Source organism: Vanessa atalanta, chromosome Z (genome assembly GCF_905147765.1).
Source record: "Vanessa atalanta chromosome Z, ilVanAtal1.2, whole genome shotgun sequence".
In the NCBI taxonomy this organism is placed as follows: Eukaryota; Metazoa; Arthropoda; class Insecta; order Lepidoptera; family Nymphalidae; genus Vanessa; species Vanessa atalanta.
Window position 1 is genome coordinate 15,598,587 of NC_061902.1, and position 23,447 is coordinate 15,622,033.

The 23,447-nt window shown below is 31.6% G+C and overlaps 1 protein-coding gene across 7 annotated transcripts in view; it reads left to right on the forward strand.

The window, feature by feature from the left end:
* LOC125076178 (hepatic leukemia factor) overlaps positions 1–23,447 on the forward strand; it is a 204,480-nt gene that overhangs the window by 168,430 nt on the left and 12,603 nt on the right. For 4 of the 7 annotated variants that reach the window (XM_047688182.1, XM_047688183.1, XM_047688184.1 and 1 more), the window contains exon 1: positions 14,982–15,244. The exons of the other annotated variants lie outside the window; for them this stretch is intronic. In XM_047688182.1, the coding sequence (XP_047544138.1) occupies positions 15,064–15,244 (181 nt within the window). In that variant the 5' untranslated portion in view covers positions 14,982–15,063. Of the gene's footprint in view, positions 1–14,981; positions 15,245–23,447 lie in introns of those variants that run through there. 7 annotated transcript variants of the gene reach the window in all.

The window sequence follows — 23,447 nt, forward strand, 5'->3', positions numbered from 1 at the left end:
CGAACATTTCAAAGCATTGTATTTATTGTAAATAAAAGAAAAATATTAGCAATAACACAATGGTATTTAATGAAGTAAATAGAACTTGGTATTACATAACTACCATAAATATATATGTGATATAAGTAAACAGCTACTGCTGATCATGGATTAACTTTAACCGACTTTAAAAAATTGAAAGGACTTATGTGCCCGGGTGCAATTTATTAATGTAACCGATCACTACATAGTATAAAACTAAGTCGCTTCCCGCGGTCTGTCTGTCCCTTTGTATGCTTAGATCTTTAAAACCACGCAACGACTTTTGATGCGGTTTTTTCTAATAGATAAAGTAATTCAAGAGTTTATGTGTATAAAACATGAATAAAACGCTCGATAAACCCTGATAATTTCTGAGGTTTTTAATGTGATGTCGTAAATAAACATATTTCTTCGGCTTTGCAAACGCTGGCTGAACCCTACGAGATAGTTCAAAATAATGTACTACAGTATTGTACATGTCTATATCTTAGAGATAACCCACAATAACGGTTTTTTATCCTTTTTACTAGAAATAATAACTTTGAATAAATTTACGTTATTGCAGATTTAAATGTAGGTACATAGCGGTTTGTAATGTCTAATGATAAAAAAGCTCTTAAGGTTACCCTTCAAACCGGAACACAACAATAATGAGTACTGCTGTTTGGTGGTAGAATATCTGATGAGTGGGTGGTACCTACCCAGAAGGCTTGCACAAAGCCCTACCACTACCTAATGTCATCGGAATTGGTTAATTGTAAGTTTTTATTTGAGAGTACGTACAAAGTTTTGAAGTCGGTTTATTTCTGACGTAGTTTTCAAGCACCAGTGGGGATTCCTGCTCTTTATAGAACTTTGGAAATTGCCGAACAGCAATAGAAAATATTTTTTTGTGATATAGTTAGTATAGTTAGTGAGTATTACAAGGTCATAACACCTTAGACCTGTAGTTGGTAGCGTATCGAGAATTTTAATGTCTATAAGCGGTGGTAATGTTTTTGGTGGTGGTATAAATTATGAATGGTATTGGCAAATCTGAGCCGAGATGGCCCAGTGGTTAGAACGCGTGCATCTTAACCGATGATTTCGGGTTCAAACCCAGACAGGCACCACTGAATTTTCATGTGCTTAATTTGTGTTTACAATTCAACTCGTGCTCGGCGGTGAAGGAAAACATCGTAAGGAAACCTGCATGTGCCTAATTTCATCGAAATTCTGCCACATGTGTATTCCACCAATCCGCATTGGAGCAGCGTGGTGGAATATACTCCAAACCTTCACCTCCTCATTTTTAATTTGATTTGAAAATAATGAACGCATTGAATGTCATGGCAAGAACACTATCAGCATTTCTCTGTTTAATAGCAAATCTGATTATCTAGTTAAAAAAATTATTATATATTTGAATTAATATTATGAAGAAATACAATCATACAATTAAAAATATATTAAAGTAACATATACTACAAAACGTGATTTTGCAAATAACTTAGTACTAATTTTCAGGTTATAAGAAGTACCGAAATATAAATTTCTATTGCAAACACGATCTTTTTTATACCCAACCAACACAAACTGACTTATTAAAGTTTTCTGCCACACCATCGAACAGTAAATCTATCACTTCGACATTTAAAAGCAATTAGATTTTAGTTAATCCATGTAGTTACAAATTTTTATTATAGAAATGTTATTCTTGTGTTTCAAATCGTGCATAAATTAAGAAAAAACACGTCAATGCTTTGTACAATTACCGAGTCGATGTAGAAAAAGTTCATTAGTTTTCTATGTTGTCTTGTCTGTTGTCTGAGTGTTTGTGGTACCGTCGTTACTTCTGATTTTCGATAACACAAGAGCTTTAGCTACTTACATTGGGATCAGAGTAATAATGTGATGTTGTCCAATATTTATTTATTATTATTTATTTCGATAAAACTTGATTCATACGGATATCCAATCCATCATTTACCGAACAATATCAAATTAACATAAACAGTTAACGAATGCGGAATTATTGTATAGGATTTTTAGCTTCACATACATATATCAAATTATCCAACATGTGCAGGTTGTCTCACGACGTGTTCCTTCGTCACCGAGACAGAGATACGTCAGTGTTTCCTCCGTTTTGATCCCGCAATGTTTGATAAAATTTACGCATCCTAATCATGCATTGATCAGGGTCCTTGCAAAATGAAAAATAATGACAGTAAAACGTATTCCCATAATAGCAATTTTAACACGAAAACTATTGATACAATAGACAGTCCCGCGCGTGGATCGTATTGAATTTTCAATTAAATTCATAAGAACCTCTCGCGACCTAACACCCGACACATTTTCAATATGAAAAACACCGTGTGCCTTTTTATATTTTGTCTCATATCTCAAATCCCAGACATCTTATCTTGATGAGACATTAGACTATTTGTGAATCAATGAGCAAAGAACTGAAAACTACATTAAAATCGTTTCAATAGATTTTATTTAAAACGAGTACAGATAGGCGATCTTTTACTTACCTACCTACAATACGAAAACTGTGCCTGAAAAATTTTGTTAGATACATATTTTTATTTTCTTTTTTCCTAGAACTCAATGAATGATACTTTATTTCTTTATGTCAACGTAGAAATATGATATAATTTTATCAAAAATCGAAATCAAAACCAAAATATATTATATTTTACTACTGACAGACTTACTGGAAATAAAAACAGCAGTCTTTCTATAAGTTTTATCCAGAAATTAGATTACATAGCACCTCAAAATCAAAATATACTTTATTCAAGTAGGTTTGGAATGATCATTTTATAATACAATTTTCGCCATTTTCTATAAAATCCAAACCAATTTGTTGATTCCATTTACCGTAGAACTATCGATCTCCGCGATGTTTATATCGCCTATATTTGTACGACACTCGCACCTTCATTTGAATTTTCCTTCTTATTTCTGTCTTTGTATAAGCGGGCCTAAGTTTAAGTCTGAAAATGTTATTTCAAATTCGAGAACAATCGACTACATTCGATTTAACGCTAATAATAATTTATTATGATTTAAATTAGACTGGAAAACTTAAAACTGTTCTGGAAAGTAAGGTACGTGGATGGTCAATTACTGAAAATACAATATTAAAACCCCACGCAAACATATATGTTAACATTTATTTTATTTACTACCAATATTATTGTAAAATTTATAATATTTATTTATTAAATCTGAACTCCTGAATGATCATAGTTAAATTAAATGGTTATCATAATTAATTTATCCATGAAAGATTAGTTGAGCTGTTAAAGAAATTATCAAAACCTACATACTTTTAACTAACATTTCGAGATCAGATCTATGTACCATTGTACCTACCTACTTCAATTATAAAAATTGTTGAAATATTTTATTTTATTTTATTTAACAAATAGTTAGTAGCTCCATAGATTTTTAAATGAATATATTGTATTTTTTATATTTTTTTTACTATAACTTATTTTTAAAAGAAATATACAATTCAAATTTAACATCGAAAGCAGCTATATCGCTTTAGTTAGTACCGCTTGAAATTATACTTTCTATAAAATCAATTAAATAAATAATGCAGCTAACACAATTACTACGTTGAAAAAAAAAACAAAGCAGAACGTCTTAACAAGCCTTAGAGTTCATACGTACTTCACTTCGTCAGCATAAAAGTTCACGCGACAGCCGCTAGATGGCAGCTCATACATAAACGTGGAATTTAATCTAAAAAGTTTTTACTTAGACCTCATTCATAATTCAAACTGTTTTAAATCAACAGAGGCTACCGATTTCGATCTCGAGTCATGATCATCGCAATACCGTATGTGTTTACAAAAAATTACCGGCTCTATGTACCTACATATGTCGCTTTGCAAGTTAAAAAGTTATGTGGCATGATATAAGTGACGCCTTTTTAATTTGTGAAACCAATGTATGATTTAAATATACTTATAATATATTTATACGATCGAATTTCTCTTAATACATGGTTTCCTTATGTAACTAAAATACAAAATGAATTATTATACATTATTATTTACTAAGTAATTCTACGTACTTGCGATTTGATGTTCGTTTGTTATAGAAAGTTTTATTTTTTGTTATTATACGACCCAGTGACGAGAACAGTAGCTACTCAGTTATATTACACGTTTTTAACAATAAATACTAAAAGTTTATAAGTACATAGGAATAGGATATGGGGACTGCATTAGAGAGTGTTTGTTTATAAAGTAAATTTAGTATTATACTAACTATAAAATAACCGCCATAGTCGCGTGTATAGACACGTATCTTGGTCCAATATCGCGGTATCAAATTTTGTTAAACGTCGTAAACGATTGAAGAGAACATCGTGAGGAAACCTGCACTTTTGGAAGTGTTTTATCAACTATTAAGGGTTACTATTTACGGGTTGTAAAACAAATTCTATAAAGTAAAAGTATAATATGAATAGGTTACAAACCTTATAGGAATAAGGCATCGAACCTTTTTTTTTTGTGGCATTGGTTGGCGGACGAGCATATGGGCCACTTGATGCTAAGTGGTCACCACCGCCCATAGACAAAGGCGCTGTAAGAAATATTAACCATTCCTTACATCACCTATGCGCCACCAACCTTGGGAACTAAGATGTTATGTCCCTTGTGCCTGTGATTACACTGGCTCACTCACCCTTCTAACCGGAACACAACAATACAGTGTACTGTTATTTGGCGGTAGAATATCTGATGAGTGGGTGGTACCTACCCAGACGGGCTTGCACAAAGCCCTACCACCAAGTGGTCAGTAGTCAGAATATCATTTGACACACGCAGTTTTTCTTTAGATATTTTCTTTTACGGGATCGATTATAGACACGAAAACAACGGTGTTTGTCCGGGCTTGAACCTGCTATAATTAATAAAATGGTTCTAACCACAGAGTCATCTTAAATCATTTACTAACTACTATTACAACTAACTTAAGTCGTATTATTTACTTGCTTACATTTTAATTTAATCTGATTCGTTACAGCACATTCCACCGGAGATTAAATATAAATAGTTTAATGTAACGTATGTGCTTCGGTATTCTTAAAATAATGGCCATTACATATTATGATACGGTATAAAAATCCGAGCCAAAATGCCTCAGTGTCATTTCCATTGTCATTTCATTCGCAATTGGGATAAAACCCCAACCACTCATTATATATTCTAACGCCAAACATTACTAAACATTTATCATGTTCCAGTTCGAAGACTGTGTGTGCCAGTGTAGCTACAGACACAAGGGGTATCTTAGTTCCCAAGATTGGTGACGCATTGGCAATGCAAGGAATGGTTAAAATTTCTTACCATACTTACCATCAGGTCGCTCATTTGCCCGCCCGCCTACCAAATCTAAAAAGATCTTAGCCCAGCTGGAAGACAATACCAGACTGATACTTGAAAAAATGATACATTTTTAAATATATTAGAAACGATGATGAAAAAATCTACTGGCGAGAATTGTACTTACAAATTAGTCGATACAATTCGAATAGTAATTTACATATATTTCGATCACTTGACCTCGACCGCATCTTATAAATACCTAAAGCAATGTATGACTGTCACAGTCTTAGAATCCATTCAAGGTATAGCGCTACACAGCGCTTTACAGCGCTATTAATTGAATGTATATTCACTCTACGCTTTTCGTATTCCTTTTCGTATCTTTTAATATCGTATCAACCTTTTTTTTTAATTGGTCGTGTAGACACAGAGCTTACATAGGGTCATTGTGACATTAGATGTATTTTATTTAAAATTATATATACTTGAAAACTTGAACAAGCAAGTTATAGTTGGACGAGTAACCCAGTCCCAAGCGCAAGGGACGCAACATATCCTTGTATGCCATGGTCGGCAGCGCGTTGACTGAGTAAAGCGTACTTTATACTTATAGCGCTAATCATCGTTTACATTTTCTATTCACATTATTGTTCCTTAAGTGATATTCAGAAAAAATAAATAATTCACCAAAACAGGAACGGCCCCGTTTCATATGCGTGACTTTCACTCGGCCTAGATTTTGTTATCAACATCCCGCATAGCTCTTTAACTTAAAAATTTGCGTCAATTTCGCGAGTGCGTTCCATTCTATTTATAAGACGAAGCGATTCTTTACCGTACTTTAAAATAATGTTACGAAATTGAATTTTAAATATCACGACTCCGTATTTATGTCGGTTAATGTTTTTCCAAATTTAGCCAAATTGATTTTGATCTTGATTAAAGTTTTCTATAAATGTTTAACAGATTAAAAACACAATTTTAGGCATAATATTTTCAGTTTTCTTTTACCTAATAATAAAAGTAAAAATATATTTCATTTGGAATATCGGCTTATGAGATACTCGTATTTAATTATGAATTTACTTCATTTTTTTTAATTATTATTATCTTTTAAATCGAAGGTAAATAAGTAATTATTTTCATATTTATCTCAAAAGACGCGTGTGTGAGCATGATTGTCATGTTCTAAATAAGTATAAATATTGAATATATCAATAATTATATAACGAATCAATTATTTCGTTTGAAAAAAAAATACAAAACACCATTATTTTAATTTTTTATCTGTGAACATCTGAAATAAAACAATGTTCGTTTATGCATCTTAAGCAATGGAAAACATGCTTCTTAAAGCGGATGTCAAATGCATATGATTAATTCGCACCTTCTAAGATAAACCGTTACGAACAAAATATATAACATTATAAAATAAAAAGAAAATAACCACCATTTCTTCATAGTATATATATATATATATATGTAAATTAAATTGACTATTTTTTAATAAAATAAACTTAATTTATATTTTTTTGCTGTCCTTACTCTTAGTCATCTCACGCACACTAAGACACATTGTAAGCACGACTGTCACTCATACTAATGCATACATACTATATATTTGAAAAATATAAAAAATATAACATATACAAACAAAATAATTATTTATATATATATATATATTATTGCGTCAATTATTAAATTGAACAAACAAACTAGCATTACGTTTTCGCACGGATACAAAACTCACGGAAATGACATTCGCGCGTTTTCCGTACGCTACTATTGTTTAGCGGTTTTGCTCCGATGACACGTATAATGGGTCGAAACGTTACGATTGATTTTCCAAGCGTTTCAACCAATCAATACATCTTTAATCAACTTAGAATAACGTTTGATAATAAATATAACTGTATTTTTGAGAAGCCGGAAATGAATTCGAAATAAAAAAGCGAAATGTTAAAATTAAACAAAATTGTTTCCTATGTTAATATTGTATCGTATTTAATTATATAAATTACAAATTATAAATAGTTTTGAATTTATTATTAAATAGTAATAAAAGCACAAACGAAATCTGAATAGGTATGTTGCGGTACGTTTAGGTGATTTCTGTAAACTCTCAAACCGGTCAAAAACGGTGAAAGTTATATCCAAGTCGAAGTCGCCTACGATAACGTCACTACCCATCTAAGTTTTGATCGTGTTTATAAAATAAATCATGAACTAAAGTAAATTTGCTTTTACTCACAGCGAATAAAAACCGTTAAATAATGAATCTATAGTAATATTATAAATTTGAAAGTAGCTCAGACTGAACCGAGTTTGATGGTATTTGTTATGTATTGAGATTCATATATTTCGACATTATTTAATATATTTGTTATATGAATTAATTATATATATATATATATATATATATATATATATATATATATATATATATATATATATATATATATATATATATATATATATATATATATATATATATATATATATATATATATATATATATATATATATATATATATATATATATATATATATATATATATATATAGTCACAATAATAGTATAAAATATAGTATAATAATATATATTATTGTGACCGGTTTATTATATATATGTATATGAGTGTAGAATTAGTAACAAATTAAATATGTAACTCGTTACCATTATGATACATCCCAAGTGGGTTGTATGAATGATGCAGGATACAGATGACCAGAACGGTCAGTAGTACAAGGTTCTGCGTTTCAATTTCGGCGCGAGTGAAAGTCTATATTTTTGAGAAAGGAAAAGTAGTTTTTTTTTTGTGCTGAGATCCGATCCGCGAGCGCCTATAACGCCCCTCTCCTCTACGAAAGTGAAAGTCTTCCAACTTTCGGCAACACCTCGCTCGGCCAAGACAATGGTTTCTGTGATCCGATTTTTTTTCAACCATTTCAATTAAGTGATATTATTAAATCAAAGAAATAACTTTCTATCATTTTTTATTTTTCGAAAATAAGAATAATAACTATCGCTTAGCAAATTTTTGTAGAAAAAAGGTTTTATTTTATTTGAATTCGTTTGTAGTTAATGAAGTTAATATGGATTTTATGTTCAGTGTTTACATCTGTTAGTTATTCAATTGATAATCGAAAGCACTTTTAACCGAAGCATACTTTCAATCAAATTGAGGCAAGAAAATCAAATGTCAATTTTGTTTGTTAAAAATGTCGTTTGAATAAATTTCGGTAAAATCTTACTTATTTTTCTCAGTTGAATCCAGTGGATTTGAATACATTGGTTCACCCAAAGCACATCTATCTCAATAAAGATAGGTATAGATTTTTATACTAACATCGTAAAGAGACTTTAAGTGGGCAGTGGCAACGATTGCCTCTAGGCCTTTTTTTTACATCAGAAAGTATAAACTAACATTTTTGATGAATGGATGACTTCGCAATTTATACCCAATGATTGCCTACAAAACGTTTTAATATTTTATGTTAATTATTTGTGTAGTAGATATATTTTAATAATCATGTATTATATACACATGAAATTTGTTTTAGCTGACTGTATTTATAAACAATAGTGTGAATGGTGCATGTGTGTGCGTGCGTTTTCTTTTTTTGTACTAAAAAAAACCAACTTGAAATATTTCTCAGAGCTCTTTTCGGAACAAACATATTTTACTATTAATAATAATTTGAAGAACATGGTTGGTCAAAAATACTACCAAGAATGTAGAAAGATGATTTCGCTAACTGGTTATTTAATGAAATAATAATAATAATTAATTAATTTCAACATCAATTGTTTTCCCGGTGCAATAATATAGACTTAATACACCTATAAAATGATAAATGAAAAAAATAATAATAATACACCGTAATATTTATCTCGAAGGAAAATAATTCACATTTTATTACAGGGCTATCTATATCGGAACTTTAATAAAACTTCCAGTAAGATTCCGTTTACAATTTAACGCTGAACACTTTAATAAAAACAGTAAAACGACCTGTATTATTTTCTAATTACTCGATAAGAAAAATGAATAACGTGAAGTTATATCTAAGAATATTTTCTGAATAAATAAAATAAAAGTTATTTAATACAAAAGTGTTTTTATTTAAAATAGAAAGGTATACAAAATGAAATGTTAACAATTCCTTACACTGTCGTATAGACTTTGGGTTTTAAAATGATATGTCAGGTTTGCGCCTAAAATTACACTTACACGCTCATCCTTAAAAAAGACACCTAAAGTGTATTGTTTGATCGTGTGTGTGCAAATATCGCGTTATTTGGATGTTACTGATAATAAATTGTAGTAGTGAAGTGAATATAATTCATTATTATGTTATATTTACTTGTGATTAAAGTTGAAAGAAAATCGTCGATACAGTTCCTTTGTTGGTAAAACCATAACATGGACACAAAAAAATGTGCAAAATAGTTGTTGAGCTCTTTCGAAATGTCTACAAAATTGTATGTACCATTTTTCAATTTAAAATGTCATTAATGGCAAATAATTTAAATTATATTAGTTAAAGTTGTTATTAGGCAAAATAACAAGTTGTTACTTTTTTATTATTTTTGTACATAAAAATTCATACATTAAAATTTAGACCACAGCCAAAAAAAAATTAAAAAAAAAAGTATAGTATCATTGCCTTAAAGGAAGAACAGTAGTAAAACTAACGCTTAAATCGACTTACTGAATTCGTTAATTTGTCAATTACATACAGTGAACACCGAAATAATTACACGTGTAATGTCTTTATGATTGGCGTAATTAATCCTTTCATCCGTACTTCGATACAAATCTTATTTTTATACTATTTTATTTAACCTGCTTTGTACCTGCGGCTTTCCGTACATTAATCGGGCTAAATGAGCCAATCGATCCGTTGTTTCGGTAATAAGCTACGGAATCAAAGATAAGCTATGAAATGAGCAAAATTTTCAAATACAAACGGCTTATTTAGTTCGGATCTGGTACTTAATTTTGTATTTGTTTGTGCTGCAATTACAAACTAAACAAAACATCTCAAACAATCGAATTAAAAAAAAAAAACAAATTCTCGATTAAATCTAAAGCGTGTCCTTGGTCAAATAAATTTAACCTCCACTTGAAAATATAACTTCGGTGAAAGCATACTAGCGGTTTGTCTTCGTTAAAGATACACGTTGACAGAATAAATGTAGAGAACTAAAATTATTAAATTATAGATTTTTCTTTCACTAAATCCCATTTAACAGACCTGTGTCTTAATTTGCACAATGTCCCACCACCAAGTAAAATTGTACCACCAATATTGTAACAATAGTAAGATGTCAATTTGGGTTTAGTGCGGTGCTTGAGTGGAGAGAGTCTGTCCGACATCACTCTTCTGTAGGAACGCCTTTAATGCTTTGGTTCCCCGGTACTATTTGAACTAAATTGATGGTGGCTGTTTAAACAAGTCCCTTAGTTAGTGCTTACGACGACTACAAGATCATATGGGATTTTCATTCAAGACTGTCAAAAACCCAGTGCAAAAATAACCGGGCGCTACGAATTGGGGGTACTTGCACTGAATGATATATTTAAAACAGGGCTGATCATTGTCTAAAAAAACTTATCCATAATAAAGTTTGTAAGGCGATAGTGTAATTCTGACTTACACGATATGTTGTATCGGCACCGCGTCGTCGATGTTGTTTCGTCTCAGATACTATAGTATCAGTGCTAGAAGAGTTACACGTTTCGGTGCGGGTTCAAGTTCGATCCGATAATGCAGGGTTATCGGTTTCCCCCACTTCCTGCGCCCGCGCACATTATGTCGATTGATGCGGATTAAATCTAAGTAGACTGATAATTATTTTTATAAATTATTTAAATATTAGTTTTCACTAAGCCTAATAATTTTTACCGAAGATTGTAGGTTGAAAAACAATGAACAAGAGTTTACAATGAACTTCAGGCAGGGCAGTGAAAGAAAACATCGTATCATACCCAAATTGTAGAAGCGTGGTAAAACAGTACATTAAATTCGAGACTTTTCCTCAAAAGGGAAAAAGAAATAGCCACACTCTCGGATCTTCTACTTTAGTATTCATTAAACTATTACTAAATGACACACGAATACGCAATGCTATGACAAAATTATATGAACTAAAATGAGGCCTTCCAAACAGTGTGAGTGCAATGTCGTTATGCACCGCCACGAGCTGAATGAATTAAAAAGGCACAATAATCCGCGCCATTCATATAATTCCTATATATAGTTTACCTAAAACAGCTTAGCAAAACTTATACAAACGAATTTACAGAACATTGCTGCTTTAAGGAGAGTGATTTATTTAAAAATAGTGTGTTGTACATATTTTAATACATACGTTTCATGTATTGTACCGAAAGTCAGGTACTAATAACTTTAAATAAAATAAATTATAAGTAATTAAAAAAATCATTGAAAGTAAAATTGGAAAACATATTGCAAAGAGAAAATTATCTCAATGAAAAACATCTAACTACTGACTGAGTAACCAGGTGGCTAGTTAACGCATGTTTTTATAAACAATGTTACGTCACCTGCGCCAGCGCATGCTACCTGTCCTCACACTAGCGCACACCCATTATGTATATAATTTACTTATACATTCATACAATAACTTATGTTTTGTATATAACTTATCTAAGTAGTTATACTATATCGTACACTAACACTACGTTTACGATTTTTTATGCACATACACATTGGCCTTAATGTTGGATCATTGGTTTCGATAATTATTTCTAAATAGCTAAATCAATAACCTGTATGAAGGATATTCGAACCCTCTTCGAACTTCGAACCAAAATACATCAGAAATGTATTAAACATGTATTTCACCAATTGTGCTTTACGTTTAAATACTTGCCAAGTGAATTTTTATATCTTATTTCACAACAGGATCATAAAATATAAAAACTATCCTTATAAAAAAAAGTATGTAAATTTACATTTTCACTTAAGGAAAATTGTTAGCTTTTGTGTTGTAATAAGTTTCATTAATTTTATTCATTTTTGAGTCATTTATTCAAGTCTGCTACGGACGGTATTTTTTAAAATTAAAGTAATTTGATTAACTGTTTTCTATGTCAAACTAAAATATTATAGCACAGAACCTTCGGTTTAGAGATATATATAAATGATCGTTACATAAATGTTATTTTTTTCTTAACTTACGTATGCAAGGATTACAATTGCTGTTTATTCATTTTATATAAAGACGATGCAATTAAAATAGCTAAATCTGAGGTTATAACTTTGTTATTTAAATTTATTATCATATTTAAATTATACATTTAGTCTAGAGGATGGAAAGGTCTTGAGCACGGACGTGGATGGATACAGAGGAAGGGGACGATCAAAGAAACGATGGATGGATTGTGTGAAAGACGAAATGGCTGGAAAGAATATTACTTGTGAGATGACGTTAGGCAGATAAGTATGGAAGAAGAAGATATGCTGCGCCGACCCCAAACAAAATAGGGATAAGGGCTATGGTGGATGATGAATTAATTTATACATTTAATTGCCTGCTAAAATCAATGTTCACTAATAACACACAAGTTTAATCTTTGTCATTATGACACATGTGCGAAGGCTTCAAAATAGTTTCACTCGTAACCAACAAAACTGTTCACAAACACATTTCATATAAAGAACTGAAGCAATTTATTATATTATTGAATTGCTTCTAACCACGGGACTTAAGTGATTATGTTCCTTGAGTCAGTATTCACTCTCCCTACAGGAACCAAGCGATACGAAGCAAAATTGTTAGCAGCTAATAACACTGCGTCGGTAATTACGGGCGTGTTGTTGAAGAAATTCAAAGGATTATTTAAAAAGGGCAAAGTGGTTCATGCTACGTTTCCATATATAATACAATAATTACGTTCAATTGTAACAAAAATTTAATGATACGTTTCATATTCACTTCCTTATTCACTGGACCAACGTTGAATGTGGAAAATTAGGGAAAAACAACTGTTGTAAACATATCATGTTTACATCAGAGACTATTGTATTGTATGTTTCGGTCCATCAATAGCTCGCCGTTCTTAACTTAAGTAGTGTTTAAGCACAAAAATGTACCTTATTGTATACAGATTGGTATAGTTTCTGGAATTTTCGATTTCTTAGTAAAGAAATAAAAAAGAATAATAAGTAATATTTACAAACTGCATCGAAGTTTTCTAATCGATAAAATATTGTTTCAAACAAAGGGTTTGAGAAGCTGAGCCATCTGGTGTGGACCAAAACACCATTGTTTGATCGATCGGACGATAGCACATCGCCTGCACCTGTGGCTTTTGTTTCGTGGCCATAATCTTGAACATTTTTTAGCATTTCATGTAAAGAGATGACAACGTAAGAGTTATTCCCTTGGTGGTAGGGATTTATGCAAGCCTCCTGGGTATCACCTACTTATCACACATGGTACCACCAAAACAGCAATACTTACTATTGTTGTGTTCGGTGAGTAAGTCAGTGATTATGAACTACTGGCGCAAGGTGTTCATAACACCTCAGTACCCAATGGGTTGTTGATGGTTAACATTTCTTACAGTCTTCTTTTTGCTTGCCTGTATTACAAATTAAAAAAAAATGATGTATCTCCTGAAATTCAATAATGCTTCACACAAATCAACAGAGACATTGCATCTGTGTTCCGCATTACTTCAAAATATTCTTTCGTCAAGTATTAAGTTACGATATAAGTCCGTACATGTCCTCAAATACCACGATTGCCAACAGTTAGCATCCGTTTAAAATCGAAGACTCTGATAGCTCTTACATACTGAATAATAATTTCGAAGAAAAATATACTATTACCAAGTTCGAAATCAGCGTTTTATGCTCTGAATATATTAGCTGAAGTGGCCTTTGCCCCATGTTAGGATTATGGACTTTAAAATGTGTCAAGTCTCAGACAAGCCGTCTATTTAATAGATAATGTAATGTCTTTAGAGAAACTCTACGGAAGCATACACTTGACGGACGGGCTGTTAAAATTATTCTGAATAAAAACTTTATCATGTTTAATAATTACTTAGCGCAATGCTTATGTCAAAATTTAACGAAGATAAGAATTCAACGCGCTGCGTCGATTTCGGTCAAGTTTTGTGTGTGATTGAAAATTTTCATTTTCTATATTTTCCTTTTATAAGCAAATTATTTCTTTATATCTCTTAGAACAATATCTACTTTTTTAGTTCAGAACCGGTTTCAATAAGTACACTGTTAGTAATTACTAACGACGTCGGAAAATCTTCATAATTTTAAGCTACGTCTTTATACAGATGCTATAAGGCATCGCTTTACGTATCTCAGATAAAGCTGACCCGATCGCTAATGGAATCTTAGGATGTATCGCTTGTTTACAACAATGCGCGTGCGCATGTTATGTGTGCCGGTAATCGGTTATCATTGGCGAGAGTGATCGTGCATCAGTATTATGTCATTCGCACGGGGGCCCGACACGGCAGGGCTTCGCCGGTGGAGCCGAGAAGTGGGGGTGTGGGGTGGGGCGGCGGCAGGGGGGCGCGCACGCCGGCCGTCCGCTGCGAGGAGACTCGCGCGCTGCTCGCCGCCGCGCACGCACGCCCGCGCACTGGCCAGCGCCACCCGCGCGCCTCGCGATGTGTTATCAGTGACGGAGTACCTACCTCATGGAGTACCAGCACCCGCAGCCCGTTCAGCCCCTCGGCCCGCCGGCGCCGCCCCCGCAGTTGCTACCGCCGGCGCCGCCACCCCCTCTGCCCTCGCTGCCCCAGCTCCAGCACGGTCACGTTCAGGACGACGATCGATGGAGCCAATACCACATCTGGAGACAGCACGTTTTTGTCAATGGTCAGTTTCGCACCGTGTCATCGCGGGAAGATCGCGCACTTTCTCTCCAGCGCGCTCGTCCCCGGGCAGGGCTCGCCTCGACACCGACCGAAAAGAGAAAGTGGGCGACCGTAACCCGCGATCGGAACTTTTTGACTCATCGAAATTTCTTTGTTCCCTTGATTCTTGACTCGCCTCTCGCTTCTAACTTTCTCAGCATCCTACTTTTCGTTGTCGTAACAGTTTTTGAGCCTATATTTGATTCTCATTTTACTTATCGTATGTTTCGTTAGAGTTTTGAAGAAATTGTTGAGCGTCTCATAAAATATTCTGCTGTCACGTTCTTCAGATTCTTTCGAACATGTGTGCGAAAGAAAGAGTAAAGGAGCTTATGTAAATGACACGAGGCGTAGGTTTACGGAAGGCCGCGTGTCCGGCCACAAAGGCGATTAAAGTGGTATCGGGAAGCCCTAGTGTACTAGTGTAATGTACACAACACCGTGTAGCCGAATCAAACTCTCGTCCATGGTAAATTGCATCTCTAGTTCACTGGGTCAAAGATTATTGCACAGCTCATTATCTGAACTCGATGTTGATAAATTAATTTATTTCGTTGACGCAAAACATGTTAGATGTGTTTTAATTTACGTAAAATATTACAGAGTTCAATTTCATTTCTATATAACCTGCTCGTGTTCAAACTTAATTTATGAAACTCATACTTATAGGTAGTTGATATTTTTTCATGTTTTATATTTAATCGAATTCAATAAGAATAGGACCGTGAAAATAGTTACACAGTCGTGATCTGTTTCGATACATTATTGATCACACGTCGTGGACTCGCGTTATCGATCAACGTTCAAACTGTTGATTATCGTTTTGAAAGCGATATTAAAAAAATATACGATCAAGACGCGTTTTTAAAAAAAATAATTAAAATAATAAACATTAAAATTCAGTCTGTAATTGTCAAAATGTATTGTTATAATTCATAATTACTGAAAGTGTTTCGCTGAATTATGAAAAGTAACATTTACGAACAGGTTACGAAATATCTGAAAGATTTATTAAATATATATTTTTTATTCAACCCAAAGTAAATAAGTTTCAATTACGATTACCAAGCGTTGGATATTTAATACTTGTTTACAGATAAAATTATATTTTCTCAATATCACGTTGATTTTCTATTGTATTTTATAAAGTACACCGAGATGTTTCCGTAGAGGAAAACGCTTCAAGATAAAGCAGATATATATCATACATATATATAGCTAGATAAATAGTTATTAATTATTAATGTTAAAGAACTTAGCACTGTTTCTATTATGTATAGGTAAGATTTAATAATTACCGGTGTTTATGCGTGTTTTTTACACAGTTAAAACAAGTTTAAATAAATATTTTACTAAAACATCATATAATATAACGAAAATATGACGTTTTATGACTTTAGTGTTAATAATTGATTAACACGTCAATTAGAAAAGAATTATTTTCTATGTAGTTGTTAGGTTTTCTCTATAATACATCTATATTACATTCAAATAAATTCAATTAAAATTTACTTTTAATCGATTGAACGTATGTTGTACAATAATCTCATGATTATTAGATGCTCATGCGTATAAGAAAATTCTTATTAAAAAAAATTATCTCATTTAATTTTTAATAAAGCAATTTGATCAGTTTAATTAATTAATTCACATTTGATAAAACTCAATAATCGGCAAATATCAATGCCTAGATATGACGTCACAACCTCATTCATAATGAGGAACATACAACACTAGTTATGTATAAGGTATTAAGCTAACAAACGTCAAAGTTGTTTCGCTGCGTTGTTATTCACAGAGCTAATTATATTCACAATTACTTCAATACAGTATCCATAATAACAATACAACGTTAAAAATCAAGATATATTTTATTGAAATAGCCTTAAGCAAGCAATGAACGGTACGAAATTTAAATTTTTACCGTAAATAAAATCTCGAACGAAACTCAGTGGATAATAAACTTTTTAATAGCGGCATATAGAGAAATTACCTTGTATATAATATGTGTTATTTTCGATCGGAATCTATAAGAAATCACCGCACTAATGTTTAGAAGGTTACACGTGTCCACAGTACTCAATCACATGTCGAAGGCGACTATAATTGTTATTCGCTGTATACATATTTTGCGCCTATTTCAATATAAACTCAAACCTATCTAGGTAGTTGTTTTCCGTCTCGATATCGTAGCTCAATTGTTTCAAAGTTTAATAACTTGTAAACTTCAATGAATTAGTTGCTTAGTAAATAATTTCTCACATTAATATGCTTTTTATACGTATTTATTTGTTTTTATAGTACTAACGTCGATGTTAAAAAACGTTTACGCATTTCTGATTGCAATATAGTATATGAATGTTAGTAATAAAAAAGCAATTTCATAAAGATTCCATATTTAATTTATGCTGCGCAAGATTAGCTCCGTGGGTTATTTTGATCAATTCGAGCATGGCCGCGCACTTTCACTCCGAATATTTGGGAAAAAGTAGCGACCTTCTCGTGGCTTTCTCTAAAGGCCCCTCGCACCCGGCCCCCCCGGAGCACATGCTTTCTTCCGCGTTCTGCCTACAGAGCACTTTTACTTTTAAACTTGACAATGCTCTCGCGAGATGATTTTTATCAATTGTCTGCCTCACTATCACATTGACCCCCATTTATATGTCTTATATATGTATATACATGACAATGTGCTAAAGGTTCCGGTCAGTGCGGAAATGTATTTTAAATATGTAGCTCTTAAATAATCTTAATAGTTAGGATTAATTAATATCGAACGGGTTTTAAGAGAGAGTTTTTATTTTGTTTTTAATTAATACTTATCTTTATTTAATTCAAGTGGAACCGCGTTGATGTCGAATAGGCAATAAAATTGTATTTTTTAACGAAAATAGTAATTAAATACACACGGATGGGAGGCGAACGTCGTATGAGCAGCAAAGCATAGAGTTTAGTAATTATTCTAAGCGTACACATTACAATTACAAAGATTTCCATCTGAGAAGAATTAAACTAGTTAGTACTAATAAGAAATAAACTGGTTATTTTTTTATGTAATTGGTAGGTGGGCTCGTAAATGTAATGCAACTACCTGATGGTAAGTGGCCACCATCCATAGACATTGGCAATGTAAAAGATAATAACCACTGGGAGCTGAGATGGTATGTCCTTTGTGCCTGTAGTTACACTTACTCTCCCTCAAATCGGAACACACTATTGGTGTTGGTTAGTAATGTTGTTTAGCGGTAGAATCTGATGAGGAGTGGTACCCAGATGGGCTTGCACAAAGCCAACAATATCACGAAGTTAAAAAAAAAACATGTTAGAAAAAAAACATTTAATATAAAAAAACATCAACAGTGACCAGATGTTTTTGAGATAAGCTCCTAATACACCAACTGTAGAGATGTATTTAAATCGGTTATTTATAGGGAGCTATTTACATTTTAATTATAGTATTTTATGTAATACCGGATGTGATCTTAATAGAGCTAAACACATTCGAAAAACAGCCTGCAGTGGAACCTTCGAATGTAACCTTACAAAGCCCTTATGCTAATGTGGTACATGAAGGTTTAATTATTAATTTACCTAAATCTGAACTACCGATTTAAGATGGCGTTCAGACCATAACTTATTATGAAATTTGTAATTTATGTAATAAAAATATTTATAAATAGCGATTAATGGCAATGTATTCCTGTTTCGGCATCGATTCTAGTAAATATTTATTTATTGCGTAAATAAACAAGTCCGATACTATGACGGCGACTGACTTACGCTGTGTGATAAATTCGGTTTAAAAATCAAGAATATTCGTTGAACATACATTATACACTTTCTTATTGATTGTTATATTGTACCGGTTATAACTCGGAAAGACATACCTTACACCTGAGAAAATCCGGTGGAAGGAAAGCATATTTATATTTTTCACCAATGAAGGCTTTCGATTCAAAATTTACTACTGAATAGTTCGTTCTTTAAAAAAATAAATATATTTTTATTTATTTATCTTTTTTTTTTTAGAACGTAATTATCAAATATCACACAAGAAACAAGTTTGATCGCTGACATCAATTCTTATAAATAAATAAATAAATTACAATTAAATAACTTTCAGAAAATTGTAATTGCATCGGAATTTCGAATCATTTCTTAAACCAGTTCATTAAATACTATTAATAAAGTTTACATAATATCGTGCGTTACGTTTTTGACTAAATACTCGTAACGCTATTTACATGTTTAAGTAAATATTAATTTTTTCATATAAATATAAAGCAGAGCGATAAACAATTGTATTTGTGAATATTTTACACATCCTTTTTAAATATTGTTTAGAGATTTTTTACACACTTTATTTAAATTTTTCCTATGATTCATATTTTTTAAATAAATGGCGATAGTTTGTGTATAAAAATTAACATCTCATTTAAAGTATTCATAACGAAAGGGTAAGAATAAAAATAATATCAATGTAATTTCCATATATAGCTATAATACTATAATTTAATAGTATTTTGTGATATTACATAGAAATTGAAAGTTCTAGTGAGCTGTACGCAGGCTCGTCTAGCGAGAGTAAAAGTAATCTTCGGTCTTCCGCTATCGCTTCCGCGTCCCTCCTCCCCCTCTAACACCTTCCGACTTTTACTTTTCCGTTGACGGTGCGCGCGCGCAGCTATCGCTACGTTACCACTAAATCTTATATATGTTGTTAGTTTCCGACATCTGATTTGTTATTAAAAAATTATATCAAGGTTAATTCAAGGCTTTGCTTTACCGTTATGTATATAACATTATATACAATAGAGGTGTGTAATGTCACTGTTTACAGTTAGTATTAATTCAAACATACATTGTAAGGTTTCTTTTTCGGTGAGATAAAATGAAAGCAAGTGAAACTTAATTCTTAAAAACGAACTCAATGCAAATTTTTATGCAAATAAAATTTCGCGTATATAATTTTTGCATAAGATTTTTTTTTTAATTAATAATAGTTGGGGAAATTTAATAACAAGTAAAAGAAATTTAATAATTATGAAGAATAATAACATTGATACCTTTATATTACTTTACGTAACTGCTTCGTTAAGCAGTGACGTTGGTCTTTGTTCTACCTATTTCAAGTTTTTTAACAATCTTGTTTAATTTATTCTTAATATATAATTGCGAATAATACATGGGAATAAATAACTTTCATTACATTCATTAATAAACATATATGTTTATTGCAATATTTTTTTCTCTATTCTTATGTTATTGGTCAGATATTGCTTTTGGAAATAGAAAATTTATAACTAGTAATATAAATTTGAAAGATTTTAATATTTTTTACACAATCATGCATAAACGGCTGGAAAATTAAATGAAGTCTAGAGTAGAGATAGGTTAAATGAGCAAGAAACTAATTTTGTTATAATTCCGAGCGACATAGCTTCGATAATAATTGAAACTACATACCAAAAACATACAATATTATTCTAAATAAATATTTAATTACTCAATAATTAGTACGGACTCAATAAAAAAAAGCACGTGTCATGGTAATTTGTTAATTAATATTCAATTAAACCTATTATCATTATCCAAAATAATACCCTTTGATGAATAAATTGATGTGTACGTACATACATTAGTAACGCGTTTAATTCGTACAAGTAAAAAATAGAAATTATCCTCGGTATAAACTACGAAGGTGTTGCACGTGTTTTCAATAATGATTACTCACCCTTACCATATAACATAATATTAGTATTTTGTGTTGGTAGTACCTGTATGTGCACGCCTGTGTCGGCACGACTCGTCAGATATTAAACCGCTAAATAGCACTTCGTGTTGCTGTGTCGGGCACAGAGTGAACCAGCTTAATTACAGGCAATAGGTAACATCTAAAATCTTGTGGTTAGAAGCGTATTGTACATGAAAGAAGTACGTAGCTTGCGTCTACGATTTAAGGCGACTAGTTTTGCTCCTTAAAACTAATTAAAATAAAGATTCTCAATTATTTTAAACTAAGTTTACTAAATGTAACATTATTAATATTAGTAATATTACAAAGATTATTTATACTACTCAGCGAGTCCCTGTAACCATTCGTTTTTAATACTATATAACAGTTGTCAACGCCAACGAAGTATATGGAATATGCGTCACGAAATAAAGGGTATTAAAGAGCGGTGGCGAAGGGGCGGTCAAACTTTATAGTGCCCACAGACTTTATCTCATTTACTGTATGCAATTTTCAAAACATAAAAATGTCAAAATTGTATTTATAAAAAAAAAACGCATGTAATATTTTTAGGTTCACGATTTTTGTTCACGCTGTTTATGACGTTTATTGAAGTTACTATTAATTAACAATTACTCAATACTAAATTGAAGATCCTGTGTCAATCTGTAATTGAAGTAGCTTACAAAAAGTTAGTTTGTTGTAGTTATTAGTTATTATTATACTGTCCGCGATTTAAATTGTCTTAGCAAATAATATGGCCAGAAATTCCATAAAATGAAATATAATAAGTTCGTTGATACTTAATTAATAGCAACTATATACATCAATTAACATTTGCATATAAATTGCCTTTTGAACTAGCGTTTATATAAGCAGAATTTTCTTCAACATTTTCCGATTCTGTTACCTTATTTTATTACTCACAATCCGAATCACACATACATAATCAACATACCGAACACACACACATATGACTTCTCACAGACATACACACGCAGGACACAAATAACACAAGTTTTCTCTGTTAACAATTTAAATAACAATTCATGATTCATAGAATATTTTTCAACATAAATATTTTGAAAACACGTAGCACAGAAAACAATTAATAGCAATAGGTTTTTTTTAAGCTATGGAGACCAACTGTTTCTCCTTAATACCAATAGCACAATCTAGCTAGCAGAACAGTAGCTCAAAGAAAGATTTCTGTTGTTTTCGACGCTTCTAGAAATATTATGTAAAAATTACAGTACTATAGAGCACTAGATGCATTGTAAACCCAAGATAATCGTTTAAAAATCATAGCCGTCTAAATAATCCCTTGATTTCTATTTAAATTACTGTCTGAATTCGTTTTTATAAATTCAATCTAGAAAAAAAAGATTTTATATAGTAAAATTCTCAAGAACTAATAAAAATATTTTCAATAGATTATATCGATGTTTATTGAAGTTAATTTAAAATTTTACTTACCAATGTACAAAGAAATTTCTTATATGAAAAAAAACATTCGCTTTAATTTTTTATCACGGAAAATATTACCGTTATCGTTCTTAATTATATACCTACAGTTATTAAAATAGCTTAAATAATAAGGTTTTAATAACGCAAAACTATGCAACAATACGTCAAATGGTAATCAACTGTTGAGATTGTCAGGCAGAATTTATTCATTTAAAATAGATTAAATTATTTCAAATATTTAAAAAAAAATAATGACATAAATACAAGTTCAAGCAATCGGATACTGCGCTGACTTTTATCTATGGATCTAAACTGCCTATATACATAACATCAATAACCATCCGTTTCTGGTTAAAAAAGGGTTAAACCAACTAGTATGAGTATGAAAGTCTAGAATATATTTTTGTTAAAAGTAATACCAAAAATCATTTAAGTTCCACGGCAATAGATTTCCAAAAATAATATCGTTTATTTGTTTTTAAATTTGGCTGTACATAAGAGGCTTTCGTTATAATAATTAAAAAAGTAATATCTGTGTATTGTTAAATAGAAATGACTAGACTATTAGTTGTAATTTATTAAATAACATTGAAATGTTCTAAGTTTGAAAATGGAATTTATCTGATCAATCTGGATTATTCCGCATTATTCGTTCCGAAAATAACTTCACAAAGATGCTCTTGTGTTTGACAGTGACTAGAAATGTTGAGGACGTTTATGGCTAGCAATGCGTTCGAGTGAGCCCACGCATGCGCCACTGGCTGCCCCTATTATTTGTAAACACTTTCGTTCGTAACCAGTATGTGACAGAACACAACTTATGTCATTCATGTTTACATTTAATATAATTTTTATAATTCATTAATTAGTTACCTTGGTATGTTATTATTAAATAAAAAATACGCACAAACGATTATTACAGTGTGAAATATAAAATGTAAATACTAATACAATCACGGAAGCT